Source organism: Dermochelys coriacea, chromosome 1 (genome assembly GCF_009764565.3).
Source record: "Dermochelys coriacea isolate rDerCor1 chromosome 1, rDerCor1.pri.v4, whole genome shotgun sequence".
Classification (NCBI taxonomy): domain Eukaryota; kingdom Metazoa; phylum Chordata; order Testudines; family Dermochelyidae; genus Dermochelys; species Dermochelys coriacea.
Window position 1 is genome coordinate 266,035,806 of NC_050068.2, and position 20,150 is coordinate 266,055,955.

The 20,150-nt window shown below is 43.1% G+C and overlaps 1 protein-coding gene across 1 annotated transcript in view; it reads right to left on the bottom strand.

The window, feature by feature from the left end:
• The window catches only part of ANO4 (anoctamin 4), a 307,889-nt gene that overhangs the window by 57,726 nt on the left and 230,013 nt on the right, over positions 1-20,150 (bottom strand). The window contains 3 exon segments of the mRNA XM_043491471.1: positions 1,876-2,040; positions 8,468-8,608; positions 12,317-12,399. Of these exon segments, the coding sequence (XP_043347406.1) occupies positions 1,876-2,040; positions 8,468-8,608; positions 12,317-12,399 (389 nt within the window).

A 20,150-nucleotide genomic window follows, 5' to 3' on the forward strand; every position in this document is an offset into this window, starting at 1 on the left:
CTTCTCACAGCCATTTTGCCTGTAAACCAGGGCTGTTAGTTTGAATATCTCAGATGACTGCAAATGCTTCAGTATCACATAGGAACTGAAGTGGTCTCTCTAGTAGGCAGCATTTATACATGTATTGGTTAGAACTAACACCTTATACTTCACATGGAAACTAAGGGCTTGTCTATGCTTATGGGGGGGGATGTGAAGGGGGGAATCGACGCACGGCAATCGATGCATTGGTAGTCTATTTAGCGGGTCTAGTGAAGACCTGCTAAATCAACTGCAGATCGCTCTCCCGTCGACTCCTCTAATCCACCAGATCGAGAAGAGTAAGGGGAGTCAATGGCAGAGCGTCTTCTGTCGACATTGCGTAGTATGGACCCCACGGTAAGTAGATCTAAGCTACGTCAACTTGAGTTAAGCTATTCATGTAACTCAAATTGCATAGCTTAGATCGACTTTTCCCGTCAGTGTAGCTCATGGAGCTACGGAATAATAATCTTACATCAAGAAACTCCACTTACTAAGTGGGGCAAGACATTCTGAATTAGCTGCAATTTTTGGATGGCTTGAAGATGTAGCTCTTTGTAAAGTGTTTGCAATAACACAACCTCGAGGTGGCAACGACATGGGTAAGTGGCAACATGTGCATCTGAAGGAAAAGGATGCAACCTTCTTGCCAAGAGCAGGTGACAGAAAAACACATCTGACAATTGCTGCTACATGGATATTCAGAAGCACCTGGGAAACCAAGAGAACTCTCTCACCTTAGAGGATGGGTAAACTCGCCCTTTCCCTTCCCAAACCATTGTGATCTACCCCACTAGAACTTTAACCACCTAGGAACAGATGGCCTAGGAATCCCTTTATCCCAGGCCCAATCAGACTCAATCCACCCTCCCAGAATTCTCACCTAGAATTCTCACCAGTGATTGGCATGCTTTTAGCATTACAAGTAACTGATGGAACAGTTCACAACCACTCAGTGTCAATCCCTCCCTGTGAAGTTTTCAATGCAGGTAAGTGCTCTCCTGTAGCAAGAGAGCTGTATATATCTATCCCTAAGGGGAAAATTCTGCTGTGAGTAAGCGGGGAGCAAGTTTGGCCTCTATATTAAAAAAGAACACTGAACCATTTTGTTTCGAAAAGCATATTTAAAGACTTACTTGCAATTTGCAAACAAATAGAAGGAATAATGTGTAGGACAAATTTGAACCAACCGGTCTTGAATATGTCCCTTTCAAATTATATAATTTGTAGACTTTTTCAAACATGTATTGTACTTAAGTGAATTTTGAAGCCAATTACACAGGTATGGTAGGTACTAAGAGTCAAACCCAACAAGCATCCTCAGCTCCCGTTAAAGTCAGTAGCAACTGAGGGCATTCAGCAGCATGCAGACTGGAGCACATATAGATCAAGTGCATGTGTGCACTTTGCTTGAGATCCTAGCATGGGCAGTGGGTGGACCTCACCCCCTACCAGCTGGAGGGCCGATCCCCAGCCCTCCCCACCATGGCCAGAGGAGCCCTGAGCCACCCCCATGGCCAGAGGAGCCCTGAGTCACCCCAGCCGTGCCATGACTCCCCTCCCAAGACCCCCAGCAGGAAAAGCTAAAGCTCTTCCCAAAGAACCTGAGCTTTTTATATGCGCCATGCAGGTTCCAGGGCGGCTGAGGAGGTGGCATCTGCTACTCAGCTTCCCTGGTTCATCAGTAATCTCTTGAGTTCAGCCTCCTCAGCCACCCTGGAACCTGCATGTTCATAATAATAAGCAAAAACTTCTTCCAGTGGAAGCCCAGCCCATGCAAATTGCCAAAACCAACAAGCCAGCATCCTGGCCTATTATACCCACTGCTTATGGATCCTGGTTATCTTTACTTACCACATTCAGTAGCATGATGATGCAAAAGTTGATGCACACTGCAGTCCCTGTAGTTGCAACCTGAGAGTTATTCCTGATTAAAGCCCACTTAAAGGCAGCAAAAGTGCTGACAGTCACAACACGGTAAATAACAATGCCAAAAACAGCAGCAATCACCACACAGATCTACAGGGGGGAAAAAACAGAAAAGCCTGAAATTCCTCACAATTGGAATTGATTTCTTCCTGACATTCTCAAGACTATAAAAATAAACCTATCTTAAAAAAACAAGTCCTGAAACGTACATAATTTTTTCCTGAGAGGGGTTTCATCTGGATTAATATCCAATTTCCTCTCCGTTTCCTATAATATAAAATACACTTGATAGCTGATTAAAATCATGTCTACATTTAATCATTCTCTTGAAAAAGACAACTATTTTCTGTTTTCCAGAGTTAGCGAATGGTGCTTGATTGCTAGCCCTGGAAATTAAAGCTGTGCCTTACTTACACCGAGTAAAATTCACCACTCTGGAGAGGGTCAGTACATGGCTTATGGACCACATAAAATCATACTTTGAATATTCAAAGTGGTAGATAGGCTTTTGTGCTGCCTCTTTGCCTGGGGTGAATTTCACCCTGTGTTAAATACTACTCAGGAAGCAACAGAGAATTTTATCACACTACCTTAATAAGCTGCTTCATTGTACTATTTTGGAGGGATTATATTTAGGGATGGTAAATTCAATCTCTCTGATAATTTCCTCCCTGGCATCTTTGATAATACTTAGAAAAGATGTCTGATGTAGAAAATTTTGCAGTTGAGCTGAGGTCACTAAGTCAGTTGTGACATATCATACAGAACAGTTGGGCATTAAACTGTCATGACCAGCTTGTGTCCCATTTGAGCCAGTAACCTAGAGCTCAAACATTTTGTTATTAGCATGGGTGACTCATCTTATCCAGTCGACATTATATACTATATCTGAGCTATGTTACCATGTAATTACATTTTCCTGAATAGAAACCAGTCAGGTTTTGTATGTCCACATGCATTACTACAACCCGAATGCGTTCTTAAAACCTGACAAAAATGTGATGCATCATAGTTAATTAGGAAAAAACAATCAATGCCTCCCCCCACCCTGGAATTTCAAGCCATTTTCACATTCTTTTATTTACAGAATCGATTTAACAGAGGTTGGCATAATCCATATGTAGAGAAACATGACAAGGAGAAGGTTAAAGAGTGTGTGAACACATAGGACCAGTTCATCTGATCCATTAAAGCTACTCTATGCCACTCTGGAAGCATATAGCAGCCACAAAGTTACCTTACTAGTGAGCTAGAGGACGATTCCCTGTGGAGAAGGGGATTTCTAGGTGGTATAGAGTGGCCTTAGAAACTTCTATACCCACCCTTTTTCTTGACCCAGGTGTGGCTATCCCTATGCCTATATGGTCCCTTCCTGTTGGAATGGATGGGCAGTCAGAGTAAAACACAGTAGTCCTGAGGCTGCTGTAATTTACACTAGGCACTAGCTTGAGGCTGGACAGCCCTGGTTTAGGGGACAGGGATGGACTTTCCAACACCTTCCCTTACCTGGCTCGGTATTTTGGCTTTAATGTTTAAAGAAGTGTTTGGTCAGTCATAAATATTTGAGAGAGAAAATCATTAGTTTGACAGTAAAACAAGGAGATAAATTATTATCAGTAAAACAACCGAGATAAATGATTCTAATGGTAAAAAAGTGATTAAAATGGTCTCCACTCATTTTAAAAATTTGAGCGGAAACTCTTCTATTCTGCTAATTCTAAGCCACAAAGGTTCTGACAGGCACACAAATGTCAAGGTTACAAAGGATCATTTCTGGCTTAGGGCTCCCAGTGTTAATTTCAGGATTTGTAAGTTTCTTTCAAGGAAGATTGTAACCACGTAACAACAAATAGGAAGAAATTTGTCTCATGTTCACAGATTCAGAAATTTAACAATATGAGCCATTTTAAAGCTGTTTTGGCTTCTTCAAGAATAACCCTCTAGGGTTGGATCAATCACCAATTACTCAAGTATGGTAAAGGCTTATACACTGAATTCCATACTTTCTCCACATCATTAGTGATTTTATAGTCTTCTATTTCATCCCGTTAGTCGTCTCTTTTCCAACCTGAATAGTCTCAGTCTTTTTAATCTCTCCTCGTATGGAACCTGTTCCATACCTTTCACCATTTTTGTTGCCCTTCTTGGTAAGTTTTCTAATTCTAATAGATCTTTTTAAAGACACAACGACCAGAATTGCACACAGTATTCAAGGTGTGGATTCATATTTATCACGAATTTATATAGTGGCATGATGATATTTTCCTGTCTTATCATCTATCCCTTTCCTAATGGTTCCTAATGTTCTGTGAGCTTTTTTGACTGCTGCTGCATATTGATCGGATATTTTCAGAGAATTATCCACAATGACTCCATGACCTCTTTCTTGAGTGGTAACAACTAATTTAGACCCCCTCATTTTGTATGTATGGTTGGGATTATGTTTTCCAGTGTGAACTAGTTTGCATTTATCAGCATTGAATTTCATCTGCCATTTTGTTGCCCAATCATAAAGCTTATGCTCTAATAAATTTGTTAGTCTCTAAGGTGCCACAAGTACTCCTTTTCTTTTTGCAAATACAGACTAACACGGCTGCTACTCTGAAACCTGAGATCCCTTTGTAACTCTTCGCAATCTACTTTGGACTTACTTGAGTAATTTTGTACCATCTGCAAACTTTGCCATCTCACTGTTTACCTCCTTTTTTAGATCATTTATGAATATGTGGAACAGCACTGGTCCCAATACAGATCCCTGGGGGACCCTGCTATTTACCTCTCTCCATTCTGAAAACTAACCATTTATTCCTTCCCTCTCTCATATCCCACGACTGCTTACTTTGCTTAAGAGCCTTTGGTATAGTACCTCGTCAAAGATTTTCTGAAAGTCCAAGTACGCTATATCCACTTGATCACCCTTGTCCATATGTTTGTTGACCCCCTCAAAGAATTCTAATACATTGGTGAGGCATGATTTCCTTTTACAAAAACCGTGTTGGCTCTTCTCCAACATATCATGTTCATCTATGTGTCTGATAATTCTGTTCTTTACTATAGTTTCAACCAGTTCACCAGTCATCTGGTACAGAAGCTGATTTAAGTGTTAGGTTACATACCAGTTCGTAGTTCTGCAATTTCATATTCGAGTTCCCTCTGAATTCTTGGCTGAATACCATCTGGCCCTGATGACTTATTACTGTTTATCAATTTGTTCCAAAACCTCCTCTATTGATGCCTCAATATGGTCTGTTCCTCAGATTTGTCACCTAAAAAGAATGGCTCAGGTTTGGGAATCTCTCTCATATCCTTTGCTGTGAAGACCAATGCAAAAAAAATCATATAGCTTCTCTGCAATGGCCTTGTCTTCCTTGAGTGTTCTTTTAGCACCTCAATTGTTCAATGGTCCCACTGATTGTTTGGCAAACTTCCTGCTTCTGATGCAAAATTTATAGGGAAATCTAGGTTGGCACAACTAAATGCTACAGCATATCTGAAAGATTTTCATGTCATTCAATACATATATATAAAAAAATCACCTAAATATTCCCACACAGCCCCCATCTCTACCATCTTCCCTTAAATTATCCAGGTTCTCACTAACACTTTAATTTGGAAAACACCATAAACTTATCCATGTAGCTATCTTTGAGTCAGCACAACATTGATATTATTTTATTTCTGGATTTTAAATGGACTGCACAGGCTTACATTTGATGTTAAGGAAATATCACTCACTGGGATCTAACCAGACAATATTTTAAGACAAGTATAATATTGATCTTCACCAGTAGGTGGAGTGATTAGACAAAACTCTTATTTCAATGCACTAACATTCTGAGGAGCCTGCAGTGTGTTCATCATTGACACTACAGTTGGTAACAATAGAACGCATTTAACTTTGCAGGGGTAGCTTCAAAGCCAAACTATATTAAGGCATCCAGATAGCAAAGTAAGTAGATTTTCAGGGTGGCAGTTGGAAGGTGGAGCGGGCTACAGCCCCATTAGCTTTGTGGTTCAACCACTTCTCTTTATGGACACGAATGAAGGTTCAGGTAGAACCTGGTGACGTTTGGGTTTACTGAAACGTATAGAACTACCTTTATTTTAAGTTTTACAAAACATCCTTTTCTCTTATTTAAGCTACTGTTTTTCAAGGATATTTCAATTTTAAAAATCCATGTATTTCTAACCCAGTGGAAGCCTGTGCTATTCAAACAACAACAACAAAAAGTTAATTTTGAAAATAATTCTTGGCTTGTTTCTAAGATTAACAAGGTGGGGGAAGGGAGGCTAAAATAATACAGTCCAGAATTTGTTTTGCCAAAGCCAAATAGTACTTGAATATCCAGGCTTCCAAGTTCTGGCTTAAATCTATATCTCATGATTTTTCAAGTGATCTCTGACTTTGGCAAAAGAAGTGTCATCATCCCAAATGATAATTTCAAGGACTCTTCACGAAGCTAAAGCATAAGCACTCTGTTTAAAAAAGAGAAAAAGGCAATTTGGAAGATAGATAAATTGAGGCTGGCTTTAGATTGTGAGATATTTGATTAAGTGTTTAGTATTTGAAGTTAACATTAGCTGAAGTTTAAAAGACCCCTCATAGATCAAAAAGGTTATATACATACTTCACCCTGTGTACAAATGAATTTGCACTGATTATTAATAGTGAAGAAAGCAGGAAACAGCTGGTGACACAAATCCTAAAAAACACTGCTCATTTTGGATGGGAATTAGTGCAACCTGGCTCAGAAAGAGGGCAGCAAACAGGATTCTTGTATATTTTTTTTTTAATTCAAGTGTTGCATTCTGAAAATAAGATCAGTTGCAGGTAGAAAGATCCTGAATTTAAAGATAATATTGTGTCTAATCTATTATGAAAAGGTGGTGACAGCCAGCCTTCACTACGAAGTCCTCCGTTAGCCTTTATAACTTTGTATTGGAAAGCTGATTTAGCTTAACAATTGACAGATTTATTTTGGAAGCAAAGAAGAATATTTCCTCAAAGTTTTTTCTTTAAAATCACCAGTGGACCTGATTTTCAAGTTGTCACACAGGAAAATTCCCTTTGACTTCAGGGATTTGAACCTCAGTTTTTACAACAACAGAACTCTCACTGAAGTCAGTGAGATGCTGCATGAATAAGGATCGAGCAAAACTTGGGTGAGGACTTTGAGATATGCGCTGTTTTTATTTATTTATTGTAAGGCAGTAACTAAATCATTGTGAATGAGTCCACATTTTCATTCTAAGCCACTTCCCTACGTATGTCCCTGGCTGTAGGCTTGCTGGATACCACACAGATTCTGATCCCAGTTCTACCAGTGTAAATCCACAGTAACTCTCCTGAAGTCAGTGGAGCTATTCCAGATTAACAATGCTGATTAGCATGAATGAAAACAAATCCTCTTTTATGTTTTTAAAACATGGGTATTTTTTACTGAAAGATTGTGTGACAGTGGGTGTGAATGTCAATTGATGAATTCCCTTTTGTTTTATGAATAGCATTTATGATTGTAACCTTATTGTGGTTTAGAACCTTGATGTTGTGGCAGCAACAGTGTGTGTCTGGGAAACTGCAACAGGACCACCAAGGGGCCTCAACACTGAATAGTTCTATCCTGGTTGCTATTGGCAGAGCCATTGATTTTTAACAACTCTCTGCCAGCAATGCCACAAATGGTTGGAGCTTGGAAAATCTCAGTGGAAGAACAAAAACAGAAAAAAGGCACTAGAAATTGCTTTTGAAAGTGAAATGCTCTTTAGAAAGGGGAATCATTCCAACAGTAGAATGAGAAGACACACACATCTGGAGAAAGGGAAACAGAAGCCTTCCCTTATGGACACTGATCAAAACCCAAAGGGCTCTCAAAAGTGATGAAGACTCGGGGAGGGAGCAGGGAGAGGAGTTGTGTTCGAGTGTTTGTTGTTTTCCCTAGATCTGTACTCTCCTCTTCTAAGAGTAAAGTGTGCATATTTAAGAAGTTCCTTTGCAAAGCTGGTGTTCCTTACTTTATCTGCTATGAATCCCCAAAGAGTAAAATTATAAACTGGAGTGCTCATGGAGGTGGAATTTGGGGCGGTGGAAGTGAGGCATGCATAACCTGCTGCTGAGGGACTGCACTGGTTTCAGGGCTAAGGGCAATTGGATGTGGAGTCCCACATCCTCAGGTAGGGGACCAGACAGGGAGTCTGCACCCGAGGGGTGTGTCTGAGAAGCCAAAAGTAGAAACAGTGTCTTGACCCTGTCCAGACCCAGCTGGCTAGAAGCACATGGGATCCAAAGGTTGTGTTCAGTACAGCAGACTGGTAACCATCCACAAGGGGAGCGGGGGGCTCAACCCTGGCTGTAACAGACAGTACAATCTTTAAACCAGAGTATAAACTATAATTCCACCCTCTGCATTCAGACTAACCAAAATTATCTGTTTTCCAAAATTACTACTCTGTGTGCCATTTTCAAACTAAACTAAACTTTTCCTTCTTGTAACCAGAAAGGAAATTAATGTTCTCAAACCATAAAAAATATTCCAGATGCGGAAACAATAAGTCTGCTGCATTTATCTGCAAATGCTTGATAAGGCTCTGGTTTTCCAGATATGGGATTCATCCGTTCTTTCTTGGAGTACTTTGCTTCAAACTGGGGACGTATTTCTTCCTAAAAAAGAGAAGAACAATTTTTACATACAATACAGTTAGGCAAAGTCAAACTTCAGATCACTTTTCATAAAATTATTTCTAGTAATACTTCTGTGATGTTAAGTGCCAGACACTTGAATCAGGAAATCAGTTGGGAAATCAGCAGCTCTTAATGAGGAAAACAGATCACTGTAAGAAAAAGGCATCTAAATTCACAGAATTACATACATAAAATTTAACAAACTCCCCAGTTAATTACTATCAGAAACAAGAATGTTTGAAAATGTATATCTGTAAACAATATTGTTTCAAAGATGACACCAGGAAATTTTCTAGGATTTTGATAGTAGACGGTAGGAATTCGGCTAAGCAGGAATAAAATTGAACTTAATCCTTTTTCCAAGCTCACTTGTAGATAAAACTGCTTGCTAGATACTTGTGTACCCTCCGAGTTTTAGCAAGAGGTTCCTCACTGTTTGCAAAAGTATCTTGCGCCTCATTATAACTGATTTATATCTGAATGTGGGGAAAGTTAGATATAGGGTAGTATTTAAAGCTGTTCCTATTTGCAGAATTCATTCACCCCTTACACAGGCAACATTCTCTTTGGCCCTCATTTCCAGCTGCATTAAATGGCTCCCACGAGCCCCCTTGCTCTTGCTCTCCCAGCTGTGCCCCCTCTTGTGGATAGGGAATTCCGATAGGATGCTACTATCCCCCTCTAGGCTGTATTCTGACATCATCACTCCTTTAAGTGACAGTGGAAGACAGGCACAGCAAAACAAAACAAAACACAAACCAGCCCTCCAGGTTGTCTCTGTCCTGGGAGAGAATTAGGACAGGTTTGTACTTGCAATGGTGCAGCTCTGCCGCTGCAGTGAAGACATTGCTATGCCAATGGAAGAGCTTCTCCTGTTAATGTAGTTAATCCACCTCCACGAGAGGTGGTAGCTATGATGACAGGAGAAGCTCTCCTGCTGACCCAGCCCTGTCTACACCAGTGGCTAGGTTGGTATAACTGCATCATTCATGGGAGTAGATTTTTCACACCTCTGGTCAATGTAGTTATGCTGATGTAACTTTATAGTGTAGACCTGGCCTTAGCCTCTCAAAGATCCTTTGGGGGAAGAGGGTGGTCCTAACTGAAATAGACACAAAACAACACAGATGCCTCCTCCCAGCAAGGAGGCTATAAAATAGGAGAATATCCCTGTTCCCCTTCCCAGCCTCCAAGTCCCCTGCTCAGCTCCCCCCAGCCTCCTGGCTCTCTTGTCTCTCAGCTCTGCCCCCTCTTCCAGCCCGAGCCAGTTGGGGAGGCCCAAGAAGGCAGGGGTTGGAGAGCAAATGTGCCCCCACTCACCCAGCAGCGATAGCTCCTGTCCTGTGTCCTTGTTCCCTGCAATCTGTTTCATGCACCAGGTCGCAATGCCACTCACTCAGATTTGGCCTGGCTGCTCCACTGATATCCATAATGCTAGGTAAATCCCAATTCCAAATCCAGGCCGGTTAAATTGTAAAGGGGCTGCATGTATAAGAAGTGCGCAAATAACTAATACTGGGACACCAGAGCTCATGGAAAGGCAGTCTGAATGCTCATAATTGTTACAAGCTTTTGTTAGTTTCTTTAAGTGTCTTTTCAGTGTGAGGAATCCACCCCTGCTGGGTTTGAATCTGGACCCTTCAAATCAAAATTCAGCACTTCAGCCTCTTGAACTTTTCCATGCTCCTAATCAGTGTGGGCTTCTAACCAGTAGGAAACAAGCCTAGGGTTGCCAACGCTGACCGAAGCTATTCTGGGAGATTTCCCCCCCAAAATGATGTAATGAAATTTGCTTAAAATATCCTATTAAAATCGCCTGGATTGCTTTCAATAGTCATTGGGAGATTGATGCTGATTCTGAGAGACTCCAGGCCAATCCTGGAGGGTTGGCAACCTAGGCAAGACCAATACAGCTTAGTCCTAATTAACATCTTAAGTCTTAACAGCACCATTTGAAGCCACTCTCACTATTACAGGTGACCTTTCACTGGCACGCTCCAGCAGATTCAGGACTTATCTATCCCCTAGACCAGTGATGGGCAATCTGTGGCACACCAGGGTAATCTGATTGCAGGCCACGAGACATTTTGTTGACGTTGACCATTTGCAGGCATGGCCCCCCCACAGCTCCCATTGGCCAGGAACAGTGAACTGCAGCCACTGGGAGCTGCAGGGGGCGGTGCCTGCGGAACGTCAACATCAGCAAAATGTCTCACGGCCTGCAATCAGATTACCCTGATGGGCCGCATGTGGCTCGCAGGCTGCCCACCACTGCTCTAGACACATTGATAACAGTCCCAAAACAATCCTGGGATTGGTCTGACAGCACGTGTGCACTGCCAGTGAAATTCCCTGTTGCATAGGAGTCTGTTTTAAGTTCTTTAGCACCCTCTTTATACTCTGGGATTCCATAGGGACTCTCCACTTGGCCCAAAGCAGCCATTTGTTTTCCTTTGTGTTTTTCACTTATTTCCTTCACCACCAATGTTAAAGAAAACCCGTCTTGTCAGCAAAAAATCAAATGTAACATTATGTGGCCTCTTTCCAAAGAGACAAATTCCATCCCTAGGCTGAGAAGTCTGGCTTTGCTGGGAAAATCCACAGTGACTCTGAGGAAGGAATTCTTTCCCACAGGCAGCAGAATAGCAGTCAAGCCACTGTGACCATTTCTGCAGCCTAATGACTATTGTAGACCTCCCATAACGGCAATGAACCCCTCGTGGAGGAAAGGAACATAGCTCCGCCTGCCATTCTCTGACTCTGCCCACAAAAGAATCCTACATGCCTGGGAGCAAGAAAACTCAGAGCAGCAATGCTCCAGGCCCTGCAGGGGTTCCAAATCCACCTTGCAGGTTCCTAGCATCCTGCCCTTTCCCTGTATAGTGAACCCCCTAGTTCCATTGCCATCAGAGCCCTCCATGCCTGTGTGGCAGCCATAGCAGAAGGGAGGTTGTGGCTATTTTTCACCACCCCAGCCTCCTATCCTAGTGGATTTTCCTCCACTGGGCATTGGGTGAATTTAGCTGCTTCACTGCAAGCCTTCTGGGCAATAATATTGTTATCCATTTCAGTGTCTGTATGGCACTGTGTTTTACACCTACTGTGATGTGAAAACAAAGACCAGCCAGACTTTTGGGAGCTGTGAAAGCCTTTTGAGGTTCCCCATCAGTATTCTTAGCAGCTATCCAAAGCAACAACACTTTAGGAAGCTCATCTTGATGTTGATGTATAGTTATTCAAGGGCAGGCAGGCAGGTAAACCTTTTGCATTTTTTAAAATCTGAATTTCTATGGACTAACAAGTCATTGCTTTAAAAAAAAAATAAATCAAGTTGAAAGATTCTTTTAGTGTGATTGTTGCTAGTTCTACCACAATGGATGCCAGATCCTTTTCGAACCTACATTGGCATAAACCCAGAGAATGCCCAAAAACTTCCGTGAAGTTAGTTTGTATTTACATTGGTGAAAAATGAGAGCACAATTTGGCCTGCAGCAAGTTTCTTCACAGCTCTAGATGAAGCATCTTGGGAGAAAATGCTCATCCTTGCATAAAGATAAATTATAAGGTTTATTTTCTAGCTTCTGATGTGAAAGAGAAATTGATAATAAAACTAAAGGAAAAATTGGCTGCTGATTTTTAACCAGAATCTTTTCTATGCAAGATTAAAGTAGTAAATTATTGACAAACCTCTTCTTCTTCCCAGTCTATCAAGTCCCAGTCATAAGCAATTACTGCTCGTCTTCTTTTCCAAAACTCCAGGAAAACAGTTGCTGGAGCACATAGAAAAAAGAAATCACAAGATCGTTTTCAAATGAAGAAAATATGCTAACTACTAGCATTATTTTTGAATTAAGCTGTTCCATAATTTTCAATTGTTTGCATAAATGGACTTCTTTGACAGCAAATCTTTCTGATGATCAAAGTTGCATTCAGAAGGTATTGCTTTCTACTTTGGCTTGTGTCAGACATGGTTGAAGCTTTGGTAATTTCATATAGTGCTAATTGAACATGTTTAATTTGCAATCAAATGAGCTACAGATTGAAAAGAATTAAATGGTTTCTGTGAGTCATTTTAACTAAATTTAGATAGACCAATGAGAGAGACAAAGGCTTCTTGGGAACAATGTAGATGAAAAAGGTAGCTAGCCTTATCAGAAGACTATTTAAAATACACAGGAATCAGTATCCAGAGGAAGCAAAGAAGTTTCTAATCAGATTCCAGTGCACATGCAATTCAGTACAGAGCTGCTGAGGAAACTGGAACTGGTACCTTGCCTTTCTAATCCAAGGCATTGCCTTTAAAATACAGGAACAGATGTTTCTGGCATTGATAACGGAGTTAATTTTTTTCATATGAACCACAATTACATAACTCACTGGAGTATAGCATAAGTATAACACTCACTGCACTACAGTAGTCAGAAAAGTGGTTGCACTTGCCACCGTGTTTTATATTAGCAGGAAAGATCAGGAAGTATTTAGTCAATTGAACATAATCCATGTCTTGGAGAATCAAACTGGCATTATTTATAAACACATTATTTATTTATTTACACTTAAGCCCACTAAAATCCATGGGAGTTGTTCACTGGCTTCAGTGGGCTTTGGATCTGGCCCTTAATGGTCATGAGAGGTGCCAGATTGATAGCCCTGGAAATAGAAAATCTTTGTTTATTCACAGACCAGGGCAGGGATGCTCCCAGCCGTGACTGTGCAAGCCTCCCCAACAACAGCTTGACAATGTGCTTCAAGTCTTGTCCTAGAGGGATCACCTTAGCACACAAGAATGCAGTTCATTCTCTATGCTGATTCAGTCCTTAGCCCTGGTCTACACTAGGCATTGAGGTCGAATTTAGCAGCGTTAAATCGATTTAACCCTGCACCCGTCCACATGACGAAGCCCTTTTTTCAACTTAAAGGGCTCTTAAAATCGATTTCCTTACTCCACCCCTGACAAGGGGATTAGCGCTGAAATCGGTTTTGCTGGGTCGAATTTGGGGTACTGTGGACGCAATTAGATGGTATTGGCCTCTGGGAGCTATCCCAGAGTGCTCCATTGTGACCGCTCTGGACAGCACTCTCAACTCAGATGCACTGACCAGGTAGACAGGAAAAGGCCCATGAACTTTTGAATTTCAATTTCCTGTTTGGCCAGTGTGGCAAGCTGCAGGTGACCACGCAGAGCTCATCAGCAGAGGTGACCATGATAGAGTCCCAGAATCGCAAAAGAGCTCCAGCATGGACTGAACGGGAGGTACCGGATCTGATCGCTATACGGCGAGAGGAATCTATGCTATCAGAACTATGTTCCAGTTTTCGAAATGCCAAAACATTTGTGAAAATCTCCCAGGGCATGAAGGACAGAGGCCATAACAGGGACCCAAAGCAGTGCTGCGTGAAACTTAAAGGAGCTGAGGCAAGCCTACCAGAAAACCAGAGAGGCAAACGGCTGCTCCGGGTCAGAGCCCCAAACATGCCGCTTCTATGATGAGCTGCATGCCATTTTAGGGGGTTCAGCCACCACTACCCCAGCCGTGTTGTTTGACTCCTTCAATGGAGATGGAAGCAACAAGGAAGCAGGTTTTGGGGACGAGGAAGACGATGATGATGAGGTTGTAGATAGCTCACAGCAAACAAGCAGAGAAACCGGTTTTCCCGACAGCCAGGAACTGTTTCTCACCCTGGACCTGGAGCCAGTACCCCCCAAACCCACCCAAGGCTGCCTCCCAGACCCGCCAGGTGGAGAAGGGACTCTGGTGAGTGTAACTTTTAAAATACTATACAAGGTTTAAAAGCCAGCATGTTTAATGATTAATTTGCCCTGGCATTCGTGGCTCTCCTGGATATATTCCCAAAGCCTTTGCAAAAGGTTTCTGGGGAGGGCAGCCTTATTCCATCCACCATGGTAGGACACTTTACCACTCCAGGCCAGGAGCACGTACTCAGGAATCATTGCAGAACAAAGCATTGCAGTGTATGTTCGTTGGCGTTCAAACAACATCTGTTCTTTATCTCTCTGTTTTATCCTCAGGAGAGTGATATCATTCAAGGTCACCTGGTTGAAATAGGGTGCTTTTCTTAAGGGGACATTCAGAGGTGCCCGTTCCTGCTGGGCTGTTTGCCTATGGCTGAACAGAAATGTTCCCCGCTGTTAGTCACGCGGGGGTGGGGGGGAGGCAAAATGTGATCTTGTAACGAAAGCACATGTGCTATGTATGTAATGTTAACAGCAAGGTTTACCGTGAAAGAGCGTACCCATTGTTCTATAAAATGTGACCTTTTTAAATACCACGGTCCCTTTTTTTTTTTCCTCCACCAGCTGCATGTGTTTCAAGGATCACAGGATCTTCTCCTTCCCAGAGGCTAGCGAAGATTAGAAGGTGAAAAAAACGCACTCGCGATGAAATGTTCTCTGAGCTCATGCTGTCCTCCCACACTGACAGAGCACAGACGAATGCGTGGAGGCAGACAATGTCAGAGTGCAGGAAAGCATAAAATGACTGGGAGGAGAGGTGGCGGGCTGAAGAGAGGGCTGAAACTGAAAGGTGGCGGCAGCGTGATGAGAGGAGGCAGGATTCAATGCTGGAGGATCAAACTAATACGCTCCAGCGTATGGTTGAGCTGCAGGAAAGGCAGCGGGAGCACAGACCGCCGCTACAGCCTGCGTAACCAACCGCCCTCCTCCCCAAGTTCCATAGCCTCCTCATCCAGATGCCCAAGAACGCGGTGGTGGGGCCTCCGGCAACCCAGCCACTCCACCCCAGAGGATTGCCCAAGTAACAGAAGGCCAGCATTCAATAAGTTTTAAAGTGCTGTGTGGCCTTGTCCTTCCTTCCTCCACCACCCCTCCTGGGCTACCTTGGTAATTATCCCCCTATTTGTGTGATGAATTAATAAAGAATGCATGAATGTGAAGCAACAATGACTTTATTGCCTCTGCAAGTGGTGATTGAAGGGAGGAGGGGAGGGTGGTTAGCTTACAGGGAAGTAGAGTGAACCAAGGGGTGGGGGGTTTCATCAAGGAGAAACAAACAGAACTTTCACACCGTAGCCTGGCCAGTCATGAAACTGGTTTACAAAGCTTCTCTGATGTGCACCGCACCCTCCTGTGCTCTTCTAACCGCCCTGGTGTCTGGCTGTGCGTAACCAGCAGCCAGGTGATTTGCCTCAACCTCCCACCCTACCATAAACGTCTCCCCCTTACTCTCACAGATATTGTGGAGCGCACAGCAAGCAGTAATAACAGTGGGAATATTGGTTTCGCTGAGGTCTCACTGAGTCAGTAAACTGCGCCAGTGAGCTTTTAAAGTCCAAATGCACATTCTACCACCATTCTGCACTTGCTCAGCCTGTAGTTGAACAGCTCCTGGACTACTCTTCAGCCTGCCTATGTATGGCTTCATGAGCTATGGCATTAAGGGGTAGGCTGGCTCCCCAAGGATAGCTATAGGCATTTCAACATCCCCAACAGTTATTTTCTGGTCTGGGAAGAAAGTCCCTTCCTGCAGCTTTTGAAACAGACCAGAGTTCCTGAAGATGTGAGCGTCATGTACCTTTCCCAGCCATCCCACGTTGATGTTGGTGAAACGTCCCTTGTGATCCACCAGTGCTTGCAGCACTATTGAAAAGTACCCCTTGCAGTTTATGTACTCACTGGCTTGGTGCTCCGGTGCCAAGATAGGGATATGGGTTCAGTCTATGGCCCCAGCACAGTTAGGGAATCCCATTGCAGCAAAGCCCCATCCACTATGACCTGCACATTTCCCAGGGTCACTACCCTTGCTATCAACAGATCTTTGATGTGTTGACTACTTGCATCACAGCAGCCCCCACAGTAGATTTGCCCACTCCAAATGGATTCCCGACTGACCAGTAGCTGTCTGACATTGCAAGCTTCCACAGGGCTATTGCCACTCGCTTCTCAACTATGAGGGCTGCTCTCATCTTGGTATTCTTGCGCCTCAGGGCAGGGGAAAGCAAGTCACAAAGTTCCATGAAAGTGCCCTTACCATGCGAAAGTTTCGCAGCCACTGGGAATCGTCCCAGACCTGCAACACTATGCGGTCCCACCAGTCTGTGCTTGTTTCCCAGGGTCAGAATTGGCGTTCCACCGCATGAGCCTGCCCCATTAGCACCATGATGCCCACAATACCAGGGCACGTGCTTTGAGAGAAGTCTGTGTCCATGTCCTCATCACTCTCGTAACCACGCTGACGTCGCCTACTCGCCTGGTTTCGCTTTGCCAGGTTCTGGTGCTGCATATACTGCTGGATAATGTGTGTGGTGTTTAATGTGCTCCTAATTGCCAAAGTGATCTGAGCGGGCTCCATGCTTGCCATTGTATGGCGTTTGCACGGAAAAAAGGCGCGGAACGATTGTCTGCTGTTGCCCTGATGGAGGGAGGGGCGACTGACGACATGGTTTACAGGGAATTAAAATCAACAAAGGGGGTGGCTTTGTGAGAAACTGAATGGCCGCCTCAAGGATAGAACTCAAAACTGGGTTTAGCAGGCCGTTGATTTCACAGAGGGAGGGAGGAGAAAATGAATACAAAACAAATCTGGTTTATTTCTTGTTTTGAGCCACTTCATCTATCTTTATATATCTTGCTGGCAGCAGACTGTGCAGTCCGACCGCTAGCCATCGTCACCTCCTGGGTGCTCGGCAGAAGATGGTGCAGTATGACTGCTGGCCATCATCTTCTGCTGGCTGCAAATTAAAAGACAGTGCACTGCCAGTAGGACTCAATCGCCATGAGACAAAACAAGGGAAATGACCTGGCTGAGTCACTCCCACGTTTGCCCAGGTGCCCAGTTAAAAGAGCACCCAGGACTACATCGACAATGGCTACCAGTCATACTGCACTGTCTGCTGCCAAAAGGCAATAAACTTCTGCTGTGTAGCAATGTAGTACCATGTCCGCCAGCACCCAGGAGACATACGGTAACGGTGAGCTGAGCGGGCTCCATGATTGCCGTGGTATGGCGTCTGCACAGTAACTCAAGAAAAAAGACGCAAAACGATTGTCTGCCCTTGCTTTTACGGAGGGAGGGAGGTAACGGGGGCCTGACGATATGTACCCAGAACCACCCGTGACAATGTTTTAGCCCCATCAGGCACTGGGATTTCTACCCAGAATTCAAATGGGCGGCGGAGACTGCGGGAACTGTGGGATAGCTGCCCACAGTGCAAAGCTCCGGAAGTCGACTGTTGCCTTGGTACTGTGGCCACAGTCCACTGACTACATGCACTTAGAGCATTTGTGTGGGGACACACACACACTCGACTGTATAAAAACGCTTTCTACAAAACCGACTTGTATAAATTCAACCTAATTTCGTAGTGTAGACATACCCTTAGCCTGCCTACTGCCAACAAAAATGCCAATTATTATGGTGGTTTTTGTGACACACACAGGTGATAGTTTTGTTTCCTCGTAACTGGATTCAGAGCATCAACTCATTTCATATAGACTAGAAATCAGCCCTCAGAGAGTAATGACTTTTAGATACTACCACATCAGCTTGGATTCTCTCTCTCCCCCACCGTCCCTCTCTATACTTTCAGGCTCAGTAGCAAAGTACAGTGAGAATGACTACTCTCCTCACATCTCCTTCCCTCAAAACACACACTGTATTAGCAAAAAGAAAAGGAGTACCCGTGGCACCTTAGAGACTAACAAATACAGACTAACACGGCTGCTACTCTGGAACACTGTATTAGGAATCTTGTGAGATTTTCTGTCCAATTTTCTGAACTTTTGAGACTAATCCAAGATGAATCAAATTGTTTTCCCCTCTAATTTTTAAAGTACACAGTGGGGGGAAAAATCCATAGTTAGTATCTCTGCCTATGGCTCTTGAAGTTTCTTTCTGGTACTATTTTTCATTTATACAGCATTCACTACTATGATCTCCAATATTCTATTTCCTTTTATTGTATTACTCTCTTTTTCTACTGAGGTCAGTAGCCCTTCTTTCCACCATTAACTATTCTATCATATGTTGTTGATAGCTAATCTTACTGCATTTCTGTAATACTGAGAGCTTCTAAAAGTATAAAATTGTGAAATCCCCCTGCTTCCTTTCTAGTCAGATCATCTCTAATATCCTTTGTCATGTATTCAGCATTCATTTCTGAACAAGGCAGTATAACATCATTCTAGAGAGACAAGGTGGGTGAGGTAATATCTTTTATTGGACCAATTTCTGTTGGTGAGACAAGATTTCAAGGTTACACAGAGCTTCCACAGACCTGCAGAAGAGCACTGTGTAAGCTCAACAGCTTGTCTCTCTCACTAACAGAAGTTGGTCCAATAAAAGATATTGCCTCACCCACCTTGTCTTTCTAATATTGTGGAACCAACACAGCTATGACAACACTGCATATAACATTATTTCATCATACTTGCCATACTTCTGTTGGGATAAATGTACATTTCGAAATATCCTATGTGCTCAAACAAAATTATTGGAAAGCTCTGAAGTTCAGAACTTACAGACATACTTTAGTATAGTTCTGCTACACTATTCATAGATACTAAGGTCAGAAGGGACCATTCTGATCATCTAGTCCGACCTCCTGCACAACACAGGCCACAGAATCTCACCCACCCACTCCTATGAAAAACCTCACCTATGTCTGAGCTATTGAAGTCCTCAAATCGTGGTTTAAAGACTTCAATGAGCAGAGAATCCTCCAGCAAGTGACCCGTGCCCCATGCTACAGAGGAAGGCGAAAAACCTCCAGGGCCTCTTCCAATCTGCCCTGGAGGAAAATTCCTTCCCGATCCCAAATATGGCAATCAGCTAAACCCTGAGCATATGGGAAGATTCACCAGCCAGATACTACAGAAAATTCTTTCCTGGGTAACTCAGATCTCATCCATCTAATATCCCATCTCAGGGGATTAGGCCTATTTACCCTGAATATTTAAAGATCAATTAATTACCAAAATCACATTATCCCATCATACCCTCTCCTCCATAAACTTATCGAGTAGAATCTTACAACCAGATAGATCTTTTGCCCCCACTGCTTCCCTTGGAAGGCTTTACTTCTCTGATGTTTAGAAACCTTCGTCTAATTTCAAGTCTAAACTTCCTGGTGGCCAGTTTATACCCATTTGTTCTTGTGTCCACATTGGTGCTGAGCTGAAATAATTCCTCTCCCTCTCCTGTATTTATCCCTCTGATATATTTATAGAGAGCAATCGTATCTCCCCTCAGCCTTCTTTTAGTTAGGCTAAACAAGCCAAGCTCCTTAAGTCTCCTTTTATAAGACAAGTTTTCCATTCCTCGGATCATCTAGGTATACCTTCTCTGTACCTGTTCCAGTTTGAATTCATCCTTTTTAAATATGGGAGACCAGAACTGCACACAGTATTCCAGGTGAGGACTCACTAGTGCCTTGTATAACGGTACTAAAACCTCCTTATCCCTACTGGAAATACCTCTCCTAATGCATCCCAAAACTGCATTAGCTTTTTTCACAGCCATATCACTTTGGCAGCTCATAGTCA